The following is a 20,923-nucleotide window of genomic DNA, read 5'->3' as shown; positions in this document are numbered from 1 at the left end:
TTCAGAAGTAGAAAGGGAAAGGAATGGTAGGAGGAAACCAAGTCATGTATACAGCATATTATCTGCCTTAATACTGCAGGTTTTAACTGGCTCATAGTGACAAGGAAGACAAAAATGTTTCATTTTTATTTTGAAGCATTTCTTTTTGTGGCTTCAGATGGAGTATGATGCCATTGCACTGCTGCTGTGAGGAAAAAAAAAGGTGTTTACATTTAAGTGCGTCTCTTGCTAATAGAATATAACATTTTAAAGATGCATGTGTTTCTGAGGCATGAGCTTTACAAAAGCACTTCTCTTTCTTAAAATCCCAGTAGTTCTAAGCTGCTGGGCATTGTATAAATAATCATTTAAACACATTTTTTGATGATTTGCCAAGACTTTAAAGATAAGTATTTTCTTTCAGAGGTTAGAAAACCTTAATTCAAAATCGTAATTTAATGGAAAAATCTTTCTAGTTATTATTATGTAGAAACTCATTTATTTCATTATTTCTTTTAAAATCATTATTTTAGAAGAAAAAGGATAAAATGTATTTATATAAGTGCTTCCAAACATCTGCAGTTCAAAGTACATAATTCACAGTGACACCAAAGGTTGATTTGTGTTTTGACTGGATGACTTTGGTATTATTTCTGTCTGCAGAGGAAAGAGTTGTGCAGCATCCAAGTGGCACAAGATGTTTGCCTCTCCAGAAATCGTGATGAATTTGGGACAAGGGGCAGATTGTTCAAAAAAAAAAAAATATATATATATATATTGAGGGGAGGAGGAGAGACGGGCTGTTGAACTGAGAACACTTGCATTCCATTTTGGCTGGGAGCTACTCTGAGGTTCAGATCATTATAAATGAAGTAAGAAAAAGTGAACAAAATAATAAACTAAGAAAAGAATCAGCTAAATTGTTTTTGTTTCCTTCACATGATTGTTTATTATCTTTATATTTTTAGGTCACCACCTGTAGAAACATAACAGGTGAAAAAGTAGCCATGTTTCTTGGCCCTTTTCATGTTTGGTGTCTAGAATAATAATTTCTACTTCCATTGTTCATTGCAGCTGAATATATGTTAATTAATTTCAGAATGTCTCTGAAAGTATTATGCTGTGCAGTAGTAGGATCATGGTATCCAATAAGGTCATCTTTTAGTGGTATCGTGCATTTTCTGTTAAGATATGGTGTGTCATTTACTTCACTGATGAGCATTTTGTTTAAAATGCATGAAGGCGAAAATACATGCTGGAAAACAGTGCATCTTCTATTCAGATCAACTCCTACTCTTCCAGAATTTGGACGACATAAACCATTTTCCTAAGTTATTCAGTAGGAATTAGGTTATCTTTATTTTTCACTACCTCATTAGCTGAGATACCAGTTTTGCAAAAATGAATGATTTGAGATTACTCAAAGAATGACTATGAAAGGCATTGGCAAAAGCAGTTTTAATATTAATTTATAAAAGTGTGACTTAACAGAATTTGGTGGCAAGCTTCAATCTATTATTTATTACATGGATGAAGCATACAAAGGAAAGTCAAGGTAAAATCAAGGTAAAGAGGATTGATACAAAGATTGAAGACACATAGGAAAAGGGGGACCCTCCTGTTGAGTCACAAGGTTCAGAATAAACCCCCTTGATTTCTAAACTCCTAGTGGAGCCTATGTGTGGCTAGATCTCAGTCTCTCTCAGCCCTTAGTCTCAGACTTGGTCAGTGGATTAGAGCTAAGTGATTACAAGTGTACCAATTCAGCACAAGACCAGCAAGTTCTTCATGCATAGAAGTCCACAGAATGTAGAGTACTCACTGTTTGAAGCAAAGTTTCTGATAAAGAATCAAGTAATTAGTCACTGTTTGACCCATGGTAAGTGACTAAGCACTCACTTTATGCTTTTGTCTGACTTGAGGAAAAATATGTTACCTTTAATGACAGAATGAAGCTATCTGTGGGAGGCTCTGGCTATGAACAAGATCTGTTATTAAACTACAAAGACTGTAAGACTGATTGGGTGAGATCACATTAGACCAAAGATCCACCTACCTCACCACCCTGACCCCGCTCACCCAATAGCCTAGGCTCCAGGAAGTGTCTGAGAGCAGGGCAAGCATGTTGCGGTACTTCCATCTACATACTGTCCCTTTTTTCAGCAATATCATCTTGTGAGTTTATGCCAGTGCTGGTTCTTAAGATTATAAGCATTGACGATTTTGACAATGACTTCAGATGAACATTTTCATAAAGTGTGTACTATTTGGATGAGACAATCAAATGTAATTTAGAATTCAAGAAAGAATTTTGTTCTGAATTTTTCCTCATCTTAGTCCTAATACATTTATTTCATTAGACTTTGACCCTCATACCTCTATTAACAGAGACAAGTCAATTCCTTTTTTTTCCCTAGCATATAAATTGCATGATGCATAGACCCCTCCCACGCCTTCTCTCCCCCCTGCCCCCAGCATATTGCTACAAGTTCAGGAGGGGTTAGTTTGTATTCCTCTTAATAAAGGTTATAAAAACATAGTACTCTGTATAGCAAATTTAAAAGCAAATATAGGTGTATCAGTATTAAATAGCCACCAAGACTTTATTTGTAGTAAGGTTTACATTTTTTTGTTGTATTCAGCTTTAGCTGTTGCTTCCTTAGGCAAGGAGTGTCACAGTACCCTTTCTTTGAGTCAAATATGCACTGAAATGCAAAATGCGCTTGACATTACTATCTTTTCAGTGAGATGAGAGCAAGGGACTCCAGTGTAGCAAAATATTTATGTCTCTTTGAAAACAGGTGAACATTCTGATTCACGTAAGTAGCACAGAGTTATATATGCTTCTGCATGAGGGCTCTGGGAATGGGTGTTGTCTTCATATAAACAATCTGCACAGGGACCCAGTGGGTGTTGCTCTGCTCAATGTTAATGCTTTGCTGTATTCCGTCTTTGTCTCTACTAATGTTATTTCTCCAGTGGCTTGTATTCTTGTGTAATGTCTGTACCTTTTACCTTCAGAACACCTCACTGAAGAATCATGTTAAGTAACAGTCAAAAAATAGCTATCAATCTGTGTAGGCATGGCAGGCACTGTAATGCCATGTTTGCATGCTATAGATACAAGATGAAGATAATGCTGAAAAGCTGGCAGCATGTTAAAGATGATTTGTTTATACAAGTGCTAAAGTTATGTTTGATATGTTAATGCAACCTCATTTTCTAGTAAAGGCCAAACACTATTAAGTGGTTATCTGCATTGATTTTTCTATCTTCTGAAATACTCAATTCATTGTAAATCATCTTTACTCTTTTTGAGTACCTGGAACTAGGACCATCTTTCAACAGTCTCTTTCTGGGTGAACCTCAAGGACTTTGCTGACGTTGTTCTCCTGATCCACTTCTTGACCTCTCTGTCAGTGTCTCCTTTTAGCAGGTTTTTGCAATTTTTTGAGATTTCCCTCAACAATCTCACCTGGATAGTTACTGAAAGGGGTCAGCAGCCACTGCAGGTTGAACCAGTGCCTCTCACAAACATCCTCATTCTGCTGAATCATATTAGCTGTTGCTTGTTAGTAGCATAATGATCTAAATTAGAAGATGGGAGAGAAGAACAGGTGTACTTGCTGTCCATCTTTTCTTTCCTGTTTCATTCTCTTAGCCTTTTGGTATGTGCCCTGCTTTGCTTTTCATTTTGTGTCTTAGCTGCTAGTGATGTGTGCTGTGCTGCATACAAGGGTATTTGTTTTGAAAGACTGAGTGCATTTAGAAAAGCTTAGCCATGTGGTTATGGTTAAAGAGAAGATTTGAATGCCCATTGCTGAGAATGGATAACGTTGAGGTGAAAACTGTACAGCTGGGCACTGACGGTTGCTCAAGGAACAGTTGGCATAGGTTTAAAGAGGTTCACCTTGTGATTTGAGGGTTTGAAAAAAAGAGAGGAAACCTTTTTTCTGATTGGGTTTGGGGTTTTTTTATATCTTCTGTATTGCCTCTTCTGGCAGCAGAACTCTGAATGCACAAAGTAAACCATGTGATGAAGCTAATTCTTGGTGGATTGTGTCATCATAAAATGAGATGTTACTATTTCTGAGGCTTTAATATCTTTTACTCAGCAAAGTAGTATTTTGATCAAGGCATATTCTCTGACATCCATCTATGTTGCTCTTATACTCCTTGATGTATACAACTGAGGTAAAGAAGCAGTTGTCTCAATTAACAGCCTCTGTTAACTAACTAACTAACTGACCTCTTTCAGAACGTTTTAAATTCATAGGAACTTCCATTTAAGTGGACAGTTACACCTCAGATCAGATGTGTAGACAACCTATGTTGCACAAAATATTTTGTGTCTGAATTTAAGAAGACTCTGAAGGTTTCCCAAGTATGAGTTTTCACAAGTTTGGAATAACAGGATTTAGACATTCTCATTTAGAATATTTAAAATTAAACACTTCCTTTAGCTTTTAGCTTTCTTAAAAGGATACAGCCAACATTTCCTTTCTGCCAGTACTGAATTGGACGACGTCTTCTCTTCACTGTGCTCCAAAAAGCACTTTTATATATGTTTTTAGGAGGAAATCCAGTTTCTTACTTGTAGCTATTGGCATTTTAGAGTCCTGGAGTGAACCAATAAAAACACATGTTCTTTTAAAGAACATCTATTTTCACTGGACCTTTCTAACAACCAATGACACAGAATTCAAAAAATGTTGGCTCAAATGCATAGAAGGGATGCATTGTTTTAAATTCTATTTTTAAAACTTTTCTTTACAGCATTACACAGACATTTCCTATGCTCTTTTTCTTGTGAAAGAGTACATGCTTTTAGAATGCTATTTTAATGTTTTAAAAGTAGTTCAGGTATCAAAGCGTTGTAGAGTCTAAAATTTCCTAGACAGCTAGGAATAATACATTCTGATTGATAATTCAGAACATCGTCTGTTAATACATTATTTCCAACATGTTAAGACACTTATGTTTAGAGGTCAAATTAGATCGCCATTTTTGTCAGTGATACCTTCAAAATGGATTCAAGTTGTATGCTGGCTGATTAAGCCTAGTTGTTGGTTTGGGTTGGGTTGGTTTTGGTTGGGTCGGGTTTGGTTTTGTTTTTTTTCAGATATCAACATTCTTGTGGGAATGAAATTAAAGATTACTTACAAAATGGTATAAAAGTAATCATGTCAGGGTTGACTTGATAGGAAGGTCTATCCCTTTTATGTTACTTGTGCTGCATCTTTATCATACATGCTCTATATATGCTGCATGATACTGAGTCCCACTGCTAGTCCTGTAGCTAGGTTTTGTTCTTAGCATATTTTCACTTCCTTCTTGGAGCCAAGAGAATAGCATGAATATAAATTAATATTTTAAAGGTAGATTGAGGTTTTTGCCTACTTAGTAATATTTGCTGTAAGAAACCTGTGTTGTTATCAAGTTGGGAGTTCCAAAGCACTGTTTTGAAGAGTGTTGGTAAAGCAGAAAAGTGGGAGGCCTGCTGATCTTACATGATGTAATCTGTAAAGTATCAAAATAATACCTGAAGTAACAATTTCTTTTTTAATGGTGTTTAGATCATATATGCTGCAGAAAAAAAACAAAAGCTGTTAGGAAAAAAAAATCATAATCTGGGTTTAGTTCTTCAACAGTTTTATTAGAACCTTCATGTCTGCAGACATAATTTGCATACTGGAAATGGAAAAAGAATTACAGCTGTCATTCTGTGATTTGTGATTTTTTGGTGTGTGTGAGTTAAACATAGACATTACATGTCTCAAGTCTGAAAAAATATTTGCAATCAAATGTATCTTAATATTTTTTCTGTGTTTTGCTATTTTAATGGAAAGTGTGGTTTTTTTCTTTCAATAAAATTGAAACTCTGCATCAAGAAACTTTATAACAGGCTGAGAGAATGTGCTAGGCCAGAGAGATTTGCTGCCTTTAATATAAGTAATCCTATTAGAAATGAGCCCAGACTTCTAACAGAAGTAATGAAATACAACAACAGTTATGTGAATTGAGTTTTTTTAATAGTGCTGTTGAACACCTACACTTATTTAAAACTTATTCAAATATAGGATTGAATCATTCTGGTTTATATACAATGCTGTAAACCTGATATGCAGTACATGGCTAAGGACTTACTTTGTGTCTAAGAAGTATATGTGTTGGTATGTCTTTAAAGTTTCTGTCTTGAGATCCTGTAGTACTCCATATTTTACTTAGACCTCAGTTATAATTTTTGCAGTCCCACAGCTCTCTATTTTACAGTTTTCCATTTGGGGGGGGTTGTGGGGTGTTTGGTTTTTGGCTTTGCTTGACATGAGCCATGCTTTGTTATCCCACCTACTGAATTGCTCAGTAATAGGTTGTATACACATGTATGGGAAGCTCAGTTCTGTGTTGTCCACTCACCAAAATAGCACAAGAGAGTTATGATTTCACAGCAATGCTTTTGAGACAGCAATGCTTACATGGGCATTGTACAATGGTTCTCATTCCTTTTTGCTAGTGTTTTCAGAAAGTATTTATTAAAATCCTTTTTATGAATTTATTTTCTTTTATTCTAACAGTCTATCAGCTTTGGATTTTTGGTGGTGATATCTGAACTACTTGCTTGTATAATACCATTGTAAAGAGTGTTCCTGCTAATATTCTGGTTATCCCTAGTTCTAACAGTTGTTCCTTTGCACGTTCCTGGTACTTTTTTTGGTTTGTGGGGGTTTTTTCCCAGTTTTTTTCTCTTTTTTTTTTTTTTTTGAATAGTGGGGTTTTAATAAGATAATGATCTGTCTGCTGACAACTAATTACTCTTTCAAACCAAGATAACTGGGCAAGACCGCTTACGCTTGCCATAAAAAATGGTGAAATATACTTTAGCTCACAATTTGCAGATCTTTAATCTTTAAAATAGATGTTCAGCGGACAGCGGTAAGTATGCGTGTGTATGCATACAGCAGCAAATGTTAAATTTTTTATTCTTTGTCACTAAATTAAATATTTAAACAAAACAATCTTAAAACTTCTTTTCTTTCAAGATGTGGTGTGTGCTTGGAAATTAGAGTAATCTGTTATCGTGAAAAATGCAAGTATAAAAATTACATGTATATTTTCTAATAAAAGGCTGGATCTTGGATTTTGGAAGAGGTTCTTTGCTTTTCTAAACACATGTATTGCTTCCTTTATATCCAGCTACTTAATACATAAAAGCCAAAATCTAGCCTTACATTGGCATGACTAGAAGCAGAAATTCAACCTCACATTTTTAAGACATTTTAAATATTCTGCAAAATGTCTTTATTTGATACTAAACTTGGGGGGGGGGGGTGGCATACAGTTAGACCAGGAAGAAACTGAATAATGATACACATTTGAAAAACTTCTCTGTAGTACTGGTCTGGAATTCTGACTCGCTTTTGTCTGATGCTTTCACTACTGCAGAAATGGTGATGGGGTTATTTACGTTAATTCATTTGGGTTGTTGAAAAAAATATGCCCACACTCCTCTACTTAATGGGATTCTTTCCTCGTTGCAGTGCAAACGGCTGGAGCAGGAGCTTCATCATCTGAAAGAGCAGAACCAGACTTCAGCAAACAACACGAGACATCTGACTGCTGAAAACAATCAAGAACGTGCTCTGAAGGTAAATCTCCATTTCTTCTTGCAGGCAAATTAAGGTTGTAAGCCCCTGGTGCCAGCTTTCTGGGCTGCATATATCAGTTGTGTACATTTCGGCAGAAGTGAGCTATGGTGTTTGCCAACAACCCCTTCTTTAAACACAGATACAGCACCCTTCTGCTATGGTTTTATTTTATTTTGTGTATGAAAACAATAAGGAAAAAATAACATATCCTCCCAAGTTATTGGGCCAGTAATTAATGCTAAATTCTTGCTGGTCTGTCCTTGCAATATTGCATTTTATAATGTGAAGAAAATTGCAACTATCTGCCTCACGGTACCTTTAAAACTAATATTTTAAAGCATGGCTGTTTGATCTGCTCCCAGCAATGTGTGCTATATTAATAACATTGTTGACCGATACTACTAGTGACCGCATAGTTGATACTACTATTTGCAAAAGGGTAGCCGGTTGGAATTGGGAGGAGGAATAATAAGTCTTGTCAATAAGAATAAAAATGAGCAGAGAGGCGGGAGAGGGTCAGAGAAAGGACAGTAGAAAGTGACAAGTTATTGCTGCTTTGAGGAGGGGAAATTGTAATATCAGTGGAATGGATAGCAATCCATGGAACCAGCAATCTTTACCGCTAGCCAGAATAAAAGACTCTGCCAGGTAAGATGTACAAGCATCATGCACACATATTCAACCACTGTATTCTTTAAAATCTCTTCCATGGGTAGTGGAGAGACTACAAATACAGAAGTTACTCTGTTGATACTGTGTTGTTGTTTTAAAACTGTGTTTGACTTAGGCAGTAAGATCCAGACCTATCTCATTTATAAGCAGATTTTCCTCTGCTTCCTTTTTCTTTCTTTTACATTCTGGAAACACTGTTACTCACCTAACAGCTTTACCAGTGCAGAGTTAGGAATAAAGGTAAATCCTCATGTAGTTTGAAATTTCTCAGTTTGAAAAAAAAAAAAAAGAAAAAAGTATAATGAGTAAATGGAGAGAGGCTGTGTGCCACACAAATGCTGTATATTCCATGGGTTTATAACTGCCATCAGAATCTACAGTGAATTCTACAAAATCAGGTGTGCAATCTGAAAGCATTCCATCCTCAGATTACTACAAATAGAGATGTAAACATTCCATCCTCAGATTACTAGAACTAGAGATTGTAAAGATTCAGGGCTTTTTCTGACCACAATAACAGCATTGTTTTGAATCTGGTGTCACTAAAATTTAGTGCTTGCTGAGCATGGTGCTTATTGAACATAGTACTGTTTTTCATTAATTGTATGCTGACTTTTTTTCTGTGTCATTGAAAATATTATGCACAGAGTCCTTCTGTTAGAAAACAGAAATGTCTTATTGAAATTACACTTTTTACGTTTAATATTGCCTGACATAATGCTTACAGAATAATTATATTTTCAGAGCAAGTAGTGACTTAATAGTTCAGAGTGTTACTAGGATTTCCTTCTAAGCCTGATATTGCTTTCCCAGCACCTAATCTTTAAAGAATTTAATTTCTGGCTGTTACAGGCATTTTTTGACTTTTCAAAGTTAGAGGTTAATTGGTAGTAGTCTTTTGTAGATGAGAGTCAGGGGAGGAAAAAAGGAATTCTTTTCAATTTTTGATAAAGTTGAACTTTCTTTTATACTATTCCTCTGTAGAGTTTGTCTCAATTCATGTTACCATTGCCTACAGTGAGGACAGGTCCATTGTAGTCCTTTTAACAGGCTGATGGGTCAGGTTGAATTCTTGACCTTGAAAAATTTAAAATTCCCCTGTGAAATATTGGCAGCAGTGGTTAGCTTTGATATACAGGGCATGACCACTCATCCTGACCTAAGCACTCATGTAAATGAAAGGCTAATCACTCCTTTTTAGTGTAGCTACAGCCTAAAAAACATGGAGTGGCTGGTAGGGATGAAAGTCGTGTCAGCAGCTCCCTTAGAAAGGGGTTTGACTGGTGCTCTGGGCCTGGCTGCAGCTGTCTGGGTGGCACCTGCTGCCAGCAGTGGAAGAGCTCCCTGCCAGAGAAATATCCATCTGGAGCCCCCTGACAGGTAACACCATGTAGGGTCTTGGCACACACCTCCCTTGTGAAACCAGGAGCTTCCACCTCCTGCCTCTTGTATGCACTTAATAGCTACCCTAAGCAGTACATGCAGAGTGCATGTACAGACCCATGAATCCCTGAATCCCTTTCTGTCTCCTCTTCACTGTGCATCATCCTCTGGTCTTCCAACTGCTTTTAGAGAAATAGGACAGGCCATTTGCCTCTCTAATGCAGGGTTAAATACCAACACAACTGTTCTTATTTTCATCCTGAGCCAGAGAACTACATTTACTTTACCCTCCTCCATGTGCAAACTGAGAACTGTGTTGTGTACTATAATTCAGATGTAAACACTGTCCTGCAGAAGGATTACAGGTATCCCTTCTGTATCTGTCCAGAACAGTTTCAATTAAGAAAGTTGGGGGTTTAAAATTTTTAATTTTCCTTACTTTCTTAAACTTATTTAATATTGTCTGATTTAGTTTGGCAAAATACATATTCTGGTGATAGGTGGCAAATGAGGAATTTGGTCTGCTTTAGAGTAACAGAAATGTAAACATCAGATGTAGCACAAGGATGCTTGCAGTCTTAACTGGATAAAAGAGCAGTCATCAGGATCAGCTAGATTAAGGATGGCATAAAAGTCTGTGATAAAAAATGAGGTCAATACCTCTATAGGGTCTTGAAATACTTAACAACAAAACTTGTCGGGTATTTCTAAAATCATCTTACAGTAGGGAATTGCTCAGAAGGACAAAAGCGTAAAACCAGTCCACCAGAAACCTATTTTCTTCCACTGATGGTGCAGAAAAACTGCAAGATTACAGCCTTATTTTAGTTATATTAGCTCACAGGGCTGCCCATAGAGTGAGACAAAGCAGCAGAGGGACAGATTGTAACTGTGGGAGAGGTGTAGTGGCAGCAAATTGGTCAGGTCCAGGATATAGAAATCATAAAGATGATGTAAGCACTCTTGCATACTTTTGATTTTACACTTTTAGATGCCATGTCACACCTGAGGATCATGTGACAAATAAATGACACGTAAGACATGCTGTATAGACCTATACTGTGCCATTTCATCTTGTTGTGCAATGTAACATCTGCATGTCTGTTGTAAAATACCTCTTCTTAACTATTCTGTCATACGTAGTAGTAAGTGATTTAAAATTTCCATTTTTAATTTTTTTCCATATTTAAGGTATTTATTGCATAAGACATTCTTCATAGTGATGTGAGCCTCTCAGTCCTACAATGCCAAACTGGTACACTAAATTTTTATACTATTCTTATTGGTCATAGGGGATTGTATTAATTGAACAGAAAGGCCAATTTCAAATCTTCCCTCCAGGCAGTGCCCACAGCTGCACACAGGTCATTCAGAGAAGCATGTGGGCCTCTATTTCCATAGTTAAAATAAAATAATCCTCTTCTTTGTGAAACCATTTTAAAAAAATCTCTTATAATATTTCAGATTGAATTATAGCTAAGTCTTTTAGGGATAATTGCTTCCTAAGGGCCTGTACATCTGTGCTCTTAGTACATTTTCATAAAGTAAGATCTGCAAAGTGCTCTGCAGTTCTAATGTGTCAGAGTCTATATGTAAGATTATTCATTTGTGCTTGGCCTTCATAATTAACATTTGGTCTCTGCTGATTCTGATAAATGTATTCCCACAATACATTGAAATAGCTGATTCAATTAAACATAGAAAAAGTTGAAGAATTGCTCTTTTTACATTAAGTATGAAAATATTGTCATGGTTCATTTTACTGTTGTTAGCTTCATAGTGTTTAGTTTTGAAATGCAGATTTTAATACATTTTCCTAAAGAAAAAATAAAGATTTTTGCCAAATGTGTCCTCTTTACTCAGTTGGAGAAGTATAGAAAGTGTCTTGTGAAACAAATAATGTTAAAATTCATGGAAAATTCTTAACTGGATTTGAATGAAACAAGGAGAGGTGGCTTTTTCTTCATAGGCCTGATATTTTTAATTAGGTGGCACATTCTTCATAATGCAGCTATTAATCTACTGTAAAGACCAGAGAGACATACTAATTTTACTTCCCAGCCAAACACTCCAAATAGAGAAGAGGGCTTTTTCATGGTGAGACAAAAATTCGGTGCCCTTTATTGACTAAATGAATTTACACCATCCAAGTATGATGTCATTAGAATTTGTAAAGGTTATTAATCTTTATTTGTAAAGGTTATTAATCAGAGCTGTTAAGATGTTAATCTTTGGTTGTGGTTGGCTTGTTTTGTTATGGTTTTCTGACTAATCAATCTTTTTAGTTGTGATTTTCTGTAGAATTAATCCTACCTACTTCTGTGGTTTTATGAAGAAAATCATAAATTTAGAATCAGAGGCAAGAAAGTGATCTGAAGGAGCTGTAAGAAATTCATCAACAGTAGTGTTGTAAAGCAATTGTAGGTGATGTCATCTGCTTCCTGCTGACACATAACAGTTGTGTCAAGGGCAAGGAGTCTACCATGCGTAGCAGTTTGTTAGCTGTTCCAGTGATCATACCTGTGAAAAAGCTACTCTAAAAGACTTAAGTATTCCCTGATGCCTGTCCTAAATTGTATTAAGCTCTGTTTTGGTTCCCAGTTTCCCAGAGTCTTAAAGTAGCAACCATTTGTTACTTGATAAAAAATGCTTTAAAATGTTGTGCTTACTTTGGAGTTGTTGGTTGGGTTTTTTTTCAGTGGAGCAACTCAGCAATATTCATATGTTGGACAATCATGCCACAATGCTTTCATTTCACTCTCCAGTAGTGACCCTAAAGCAGTATGTGCCGTCATTTAAATGCCTGGGCAATGTTAGACACAAATTTGCTACCCTGACAGTAAAACTTGTTATAAAACTCATGAGATCACTGCTAATTTTTAAAGTGGAAGTTTGCTGCAATTTGAATGCTTGAATTACTTTTAAGTACATAGTGAAGATGGAAATGAAAGACCTATTAAAGCTTGGAACATGCTGCTGAAAATCTGGATGTGGATAAGAATGCACAAACATTTTTCTTCAGTTGCTACTTCCTAGATACCATCAGACAGAGCAGATACAGTTGCAGTCTTAATTGCATTGAATAGAGCCTTTGCTTGTGCTGCACCCAAAAACACTTAATCACAAGGTCTTAAAAGGTATCACTAAGGTTAGACCCAAGTCTGTTCAGCTCTTATCCATGCTAGAAACATGATTAGTCACTTTATGGCATTATTAAATAGTATCATACACCTCAGAGGATGTCAGTGTAAGCCTGTGCGTTGTACCATAAATGAATAGTAAAATGAAGCCATGTGCAAATCCAGAAATAATTCTGTCAATGTTTCACTTCAGTCTTAATTTTCTGCATACATTTCTAAGTTCTAGTGTCTCCAAAAGCCTTTGCTACAGACTTCTGACAGGCTGCCCAATTATCTGTATGTATGGAGAGGGACGATGACCAACATTCACCCTCAGTCCCAGTGGAAAAAATGTTAGCACTGGTCAAGTGGTCTTTAAAGCAGTCATTTGAAGTTTCTTTGGACCCAGTTATTCCTTTGAGCCAGATGTCATAACCTGGTCCTCTGGTTCAGGTCCTAGGGATCCTCAGCCAGGGATTTCTCTTTCATCTGCTGTCTTACATTTAGGAGTGTAACAGTTTGCTTAAGCGTATCCTCTGTAGGCAAGACGTGTCTAATTTAGCACAGGTATTTGACCATGAGTCAAAAAGCTGAGTTCAGCAAGTTGATGTATTAGTATTACTTTCAGTGACCAGTTTTGTTAACTGGTTTTGGGTTTGCGTTTTTTTGGGGGTTTTTGTAGCCATCCAGACCGGTAGGCTTTATTTAGTTATGCAGGTTTTGACAAAGTATTTGTTCACAAGTGATGGCTACGTTCTTCATGATGGTCTCCTCCTATCTGGTAGTTAATGTTTTAGCACTGATAGATATTTAGTATTCATTGACCAAATATATCATAATTTGTACAGGGAGTTGAAAGTTAAAATAATTGCTTAAATGTGCCATAAGCAAATAATAAAATGTTTTCACCTGGAAGAAAACATAGGCAATAGTTTACGAGATGATACTTTTGCCCTTCACTGAAAGTGAAGTTGGCCAAAGTCCCTTGAGAAACACAGGCATCCAGAGACTGATAAATCTGATTTACAAGTAAGGAGCTGAAGAAAAATGATGTTTGGTAACAGTAGTACTTGTGTGATTTTCAGTGGTCAGCTTGTGGTGTCATTAAGGGCAGTTTGTACTACTCTTGATTCACTAAGGCATTACTGCAAGCCAGAATTTTTCAGAACTTATTCAAGCCTTTGATTGTTTTCAAATTAAAGGAAACAAACAGATGTACCCAAGTTCTTGTCTTTGCTTCCTTGGCTGCATTAGCTATGCCACCTTCCTGTATCGGTAAGGCTGCCCTTTCACTGACAGCGCTGTCTGTCATAGTAGCCCTGTATGGACAGTGTTCTAGGCATAGTAGCTACTCAGGATTTCTGGGACTCTGTTCAAAAGAAAGGAGACCAAGTAGTGGTGTGTGTTACTTAATTCTGAAAGACTTGAGGTTACAGTGTTTTATAGTAAAGTTATACGTAGATGAGAATGAACATTTATTGGTAGAACAACATTTGTCCTGAAAATGATCCTGAGAAGAGTTGCATCTGTCTAATCAATTACGGGTGTCTAGAGAACTGTATCTCTTCAGGAATTTTAGCATGTTTCATGTTGCCTTTAAACAGCTGCACAAGAATGGCACTGAATGTGTCTTGGTAGACTGAACAGACAGAATCTTGGCTTAAAGAGGTTGTTCACCTTTCGTGAGGAGTGTTAAGTCTTCCTTCTCTCCTATTAACAGATGCTGAACATCTCTTAAAAAAGCAGACATATTTATAGAACTTTGATTCAGTTCTAAGCTTTAAGGAATTTATTACTTATTCACGCTTTGTGTTTGGTGTCAGCTTTCATCTGCTCTGCTAGAAACTCCTTGGAGGTCTGTTGCTTTTTGTTTACAGCCTTCAAATTTCTCTTGGCACCAGATTACTCTTGACAATCTTAAACATCAACGAAGTGTTTGTGTATACTGTAAATGTCCCCTTGTCTTTGGGGTTGATGTGGTCATTCAAACTTTTTGGCTGAGTCTTTTAGTTTTGGTTTGCATTTTATAGGTGAAAACTGTCTTCCCATGAGGTCAGTCAGTGTTACTGCTTCTGACTAGCAGAAGTTTTATTTTTGATGAATGAAGCAGGTTTTCTAGTTTCAAGTTATTCTTAATCTGGATTTTCATTCTCCCAGTCATCTAGGCCGCTTCCTCATCCTCACTTTTGGTATGTAAAGAATCATCTCTTTCATAGTAGTAGCCTTCTGTGACTATGAACTTCCTGTTCAAAAGGCCCTCTCATGCACTTTCATGCACCTGCTTTTCCTTCTAACAGATTCCACCATATGGTTGATTCATTTGATAACCATCTGGGTGACTTCCTGGAAGTTCCTTTCTTGCCAAGTGATGCTGCCACTTGGCCTTCCATTTTCAAGGATGCTTTGTTTCAATTGTAAATGTTCTGCAGCATTTTTAGTTTTTTGCCTATACTCACTCGAAGGACCTCAAAACTGGAATCGTTTGTGGCCCTGGGGCAGATCTCAGATATTTGTATTCTAGAAATAGATATCTGGAAATAAACAATGTTCTGAAGTTGTAGAAAACAGAACTATGCAAAACTATACAACCTATTCTAAAACACACTGAAATTCATCAGTATCTTGTAAATTAGAATGACAGAATCTGATACGTAAGCCAAACATGCTATAGAAACCACAGTCACATTAGGAAAGCTACTTATATGGAAAGGTGTGTTCTTATAAGAACAAAAAACTCTATTTAACTGTAATCATAAGCTTAGTTGTCACCTCCTATACTATAGTTTATCACCCCAGTCATGGGTTCATTTTTCCTTCCTTCTGCCCAGTAACACATATATAGAACTACTATGAACCTTTGTAAAGTCTGAGGAGGTGTCGTATTGCTGCACTCCTAACAGCTATAAAAAAAAACAAACAAACAGAGCAACAATCTTTACTTTCCCAGTGGTATGGACCTTCATTTTGGGATTACATGAATGAGGAACAAAGGGCATATGTTAATCTGATTGTAAAACAATCATGAAACCTAACGTATCAGACTTACTGTAAGAAAAGTAGACTCTCTCCTTCACTTGCCACTGTAAAACATATCTCCAAGATTAAGAGATTAATCTTTAAGAGATTCTAAATCTGAAACAATTTTGTACATAAAGTAGTAACTGTTTCCTGCAGTGTTTAAAGAAGCTCTTAACCTTAGTTTCTCTTAATATAGTCCCTAATCTTCACTGGCATATTTTTCAAAATATCTCTCAGTATCATACGATAATAAAACAAAGGAAGTACTAAAATATTTAGCCAAGTTAATTTTTTCCTTTCTCAGAGGTACCGAGTATTAAATGATGCTGGAGACAAGATACCAGATTTAATAAATGAAGAGGAGGAATGACATTGTTATATATTGTTTTTGTTTCAGATTTCTTGTTTCTTTCTCCATATGAAGTCTGTTGTTTGTACATGCAGAAAGTGTGGTAAATCTTAATTTTCAAACATTTTTTCAGTGTTGAACTGTACACCATTCACATTTTATGCTGCACAGGAAGTGATCCTTTTTATTTGAGCAGCAACTGTAAAAATCTTGAGTGAGTGCACGATGACATGTCAGTTACTTGTCCTACAATAAAATGTATAAAAGGTACTAACCTAAGCTCTTGTGCAAAAGGCAAGCTTACAGGGTCATTAAATAGCAAAGGTCTTGCTCTGACCCATCCATGACCTCCTTATCTGAAACGCCTCTCAGAATTGATAGAATCTACTTTAGACCTTGGGTACAGGAAACCAGGGTTAGGATAAAGGATCAATATAAATATTTCAGAATTTTAGGTATTTACTAAAAAGGAATCTTTGGTCCTTGTATGTTTAAGTTTGTACAAATTTCTGTTTAGAAATGGAGAACCCTTTCCTGACATTTTGCATACAAGTGATCAGCTGAAGAAGTAGAAAGGGGACAGATGGTAAAGACACTGAAATATTGGGTTGCAGGTTAGCCTTGATTCAAAAACCTCAAGATGCTGCCTGTTTGCTCTTACTTATCTTTTTACTGTAATCTGAAAGTCTCTCCTGTTCTGTTCACAGATGAGAAACTTTGAGGTATAAAATGAGATGAAGTCAAAAGAGCCCATGACCAGGAGCTGCGGCTTGGTGCTTAGCCGTCATTTACTCAGACTCATCTTGCCTGTCCTTTTTATTTTCTATCTATTTATTTGACCTGGTGCAGAGGTGCATTTTTGTTGTTAGGACACTTTTAGATCACTGAGAAGCTTTGAAATTCCCTTTCTTGTCCCCATATATAAGAGCAAAATCCTGATTTGAATTCCATGTGTGTGGCCACAGAGAGATGTAAGGGAAATGTGGACTTTGCTGTTCACCTACTCAGGTTGCTAAGGGGAAGAGATGTGCTCATTGTGTGCAGCAGGTCTGTATTTCTGCTCTAGCAGTATACAGGTCATTAGGAGAATGCTTGAAGATCAGAAGGAACAAAAGGACTTGGATTTATTTTGATATTTTTATTTTTCTTCTATAAAAGTGGATTTATGAAGTAAAATGTTCCCCACCTGTCCTCCAGTAGATCTTCCTAGCTTTTCATATGAGATTGTGGACTGGAAGCTGGACTTTGGCTTTTCCCCACAAGTAAGTTTTAGAGAAGTTACATGTTAAGGGGTCATGTAGTAAATTTGAGATTCACTAATTCTGAGTTTCCAGACCTTAACTATAAAAAAAACCTGTGTGGGCACACTATTCAGAAAGTATATTATTTTTACTGATTAACACAAGCACATGTAGAATTTGGCATATAAAATTCATTAGCCTTGTTTTTTATTATTTGAAGTCTTGAAAGGTATAAAGTAAGCTTCACATCAGCAGAAGTATCTCAATGCATTAGGATTTCAAATGTACATATATTAGGTTTATCTTCATCTTTAAAAACACTGCGTTCATACCTTTCTCATGTAGCTGAATCAAAATTGCTTATTACACTTGCACTAAAAATGAATTATTCACTGAAAACACTCATCAAAGAAGGTCTGATTTCTGCCATGAAATATGTTTGCAATTAAAACTTCAGTATCTTCTGCCTCCAGAATTCAGTCAGCTGTGCTGTTACTTACAAAATTCAGCCTGCCTTAGTTTTAAGGTAAATATATCCTACAAAGAAAAAGCAATAAAAAGGTGAAATTAGAAAAGAGTTGTCTTTAAACTCTGGATAGGAAGCTGAAGTAATAAATACTAATGTATAACAGTAAATAAGTGTATATCACACTGCCTGAATGTGTTATTAATGTGTATTGGTGATCATATGAAGCTGCTAAGCAGCCAACTTTGCAATTTAAAATTAAACTCAAATACCCAAATGTCATTTTGTAGTTCGATTCAATATATAAAGAAACCTTTTGGGACTTCCTTTTCTGATTTGTGTTGGTTAATAGTGGATTTTCCATCTCCAGAACTGATTTTCCACTGAAGAGCAGATGTTATCTTTCACAGTTTTACTAGGCATATTCAGATTTCACACGGTTTCATAAATTTGTTGTTTCCTTCTGGATCACAGTCAAGATGATTATTTCAGTGCTTGTTTCTTTCCTAAAGAAATACCTGCTATGCTGGAGGGGTTGTTGAGATGGTGGTGGTGTGACTTGTACATAGAGTTCCTTCTTTACACATACACTGGCCACAGTCCTGACAATGTTACTAGTTATAGGATCTAAATTTTGAGAAATGAAACCTTTCTTACTTTGATCTTGAAGCTTTTGTGTTGCACATACACTTAAATTCTAATGAGACTAGGTCCCACATCTGTGAGGCCTTAGGCTGTTAAACACACATTTTTGCTGTTTTGACAATATTCCGAGATCAGAGAGAATTCTGATCAAATTTGTTTGAACAAATATCTTATAGATATCTTACATAATATAATGAGAAGTACATTGATGGTTTGCTGGCTCTTTCAGAAGAGCTTAGGCTGGAAGACATTTTAACAGGAAAAAAACTTTGATGTCCGCATTAAAAGAATCTATTTTCCTTTTCAGTGAAAACATTTTACCCCTTCAAAAACCTCTCCACCCAAAATCTCAGAGTGTCTCTACTTTAACCATGTTTCTTACTGAGTTCTTGGGGGGGGGGAGGGGGGGGGGGAATAAATCATAAAATGCCTCATTGCTCTGATACTTTTAATTCTTCATCCCATCTTCTGAAAGGATTTCTAGTTTAAAAATTGAACTGTTTTCTCCACTGTTAGTAACTGAGTAAATGGTTTGAATACACTGCTCAGCGTCAACTAGCCTCATTGAAGAGATACAGATTTCAAACTTTTTCCTTGCACATAGCTACAAGAGTGACATAGTATATCAAAGCTGAACATTATTTTTTCTTATTGTGTTAGACATTTAAGCATTTAAGACTATGACATAAAACGGTTTAAGTTCATTACCTGCTCCTATTTCTTACAGTTGAGCAATAATTGTCTTAGATGTTGGAGGAGAGTCTGGGAAGAGAGTCACTGAAACCTTGAAAATGCTGCTGATAGCTTTTTCCGTTTGGAATGACTATACAACAGTAGCAACAAAAAAACTCATTTTCCAAACTAGATAAAATAAAATCTGTTTATCTGGCCTATTAAATCTGTGTGCCAAGTTTCAAGCAGATGCAGTTTTAAGCTCTGTAGATGCTAAATCCTGAAACATTTGGTCTATAAACAAAATGCTGACATCAAATACAGCATTGCTGCTAGACATAGTAATGGTGTGTGTATGCTGCATTCACACAAAATGGGGAGATGATTACTTTTTAGTATGTTGCTTAGGGTTTTTTTTCTTATGTTAGAGTATTAAAACAGATATTAAATTTTATCATTAATGCAGTGCGTGGTCTCTCTTCAAATCCCCTTAATTACAGATTGACTCCAAGGATTACACGGCATGGATTTTAATTTTAACTGAAACAAAAAGAAAAGCTGCTTAAAAATTATTCTTGCTGAGTGACTTGTTGGACCACAAAACAATTTTTAACATCTTCTGGCAAGTGTTGTCAAATTTAAAATGTTAGAACAGAGCTAAGTGCACCCTGAAACTCCAGTTGTATCATGTCTACTTCCCAAATAAAATGTTTTATTAACTTTGTCCTCACAAAGGAATGTCTGCTTCTTGTATTTTTGGGTTTTTTCAGTTATTCTTTTGGAGAAAAAGACCCACAGTCTTGCTGAGATGTATTTATGTTTGAAGAAAGTGACATCAGATTTTGTATTTCCTTTCTTTGGTAATTTGAGAAAAATTGCCAAGCAGAGTTGACGTTGTAGCAGCAACAGCATATTTCACACCCTTGCGTCGTTTCCCTTCTGATCTCAATCTTTAGGACTTAAGAGCTCCACTCTGAAAACTTTATTCCAGCCTGAAACTTAGAATAGCTTTTCTGAGTCCAGAAACAACATTTTCACAAACTGGGGCCTAATCCAGTAAGCCTCACACAGGAAGCTACTTCTTTGCATACCTATTATTCATCCGAGTAAAACTTTATGGATCAGTTTATAGTCTGTTTCTTAGGGGGTTGGGGGGTTCCCCATTTCATAAAATATAAAATCAATTTCCCAATTCATTTCATTAAGTAAAACTAAATTTTCAGAGTTAAAGCTTTATTAGTATTTTTTTACAGTTTTACTGTATATCTCCTGCAGACACACAGGGGAAAGAGGGGGAAGAAAGTTGCCCTCCACAGCTGCATCAAATAATAAGGCCCAAAGCTGAGTGTCTGTAACTCCTGTTGAAGTTATGTGCCGCTGAAAGTGCCCCTTATGTCTCAAAATGCAGATACAAGTTTCTTGCTTCGAAAATCAGCTCCTTTTGTGGCTGAGTAATAACTTCGAATACAAAAGGCTGGAGGAATGAGAAATTAGCTTTTGGCCAGGAGGTCACTGTAGTGCTGAGGGATAAATCTCTTTGCTGCTTAATGGTAGTTAGTGGTTTGATAAAGTTCCCCTAACTCTGTTAGCTTAAAACATACTTTCTGAGACTTCTTAGATCTGCAGGTAAATAACACCATTGTTGCTGCATATTTGTATGGGGTGAAATTTTTGCATTTTAAAAAGGTTTATTTCAACAAGCATTTCTCTCCTCTTTTTTTAAGCTGTCTCTG

The 20,923-nt window shown here is 36.3% G+C and overlaps 1 protein-coding gene across 4 annotated transcripts in view; it reads left to right on the top strand.

Annotated features, from left to right (window-relative positions):
- Positions 1–20,923, top strand: part of MIPOL1 (mirror-image polydactyly 1) — a 189,888-nt gene that overhangs the window by 91,397 nt on the left and 77,568 nt on the right. For all 4 annotated transcript variants that reach the window (XM_057428561.1, XM_057428564.1, XM_057428560.1 and 1 more), the window contains one exon: positions 7,518–7,625. In XM_057428561.1, coding sequence (XP_057284544.1) covers positions 7,518–7,625 — 108 coding nt within the window. The remainder of the gene's footprint in view (positions 1–7,517; positions 7,626–20,923) is intronic.

This window comes from Pezoporus wallicus, unplaced genomic scaffold, assembly GCF_028554395.1.
Source record: "Pezoporus wallicus isolate ANWC-B61680 ecotype Strahan unplaced genomic scaffold, APGP_CSIRO_Pwel_v1 contig_3486, whole genome shotgun sequence".
NCBI classification, from domain to species: Eukaryota; Metazoa; Chordata; class Aves; order Psittaciformes; family Psittacidae; genus Pezoporus; species Pezoporus wallicus.
This window is presented reverse-complemented; position numbering and strand designations above follow the sequence as displayed.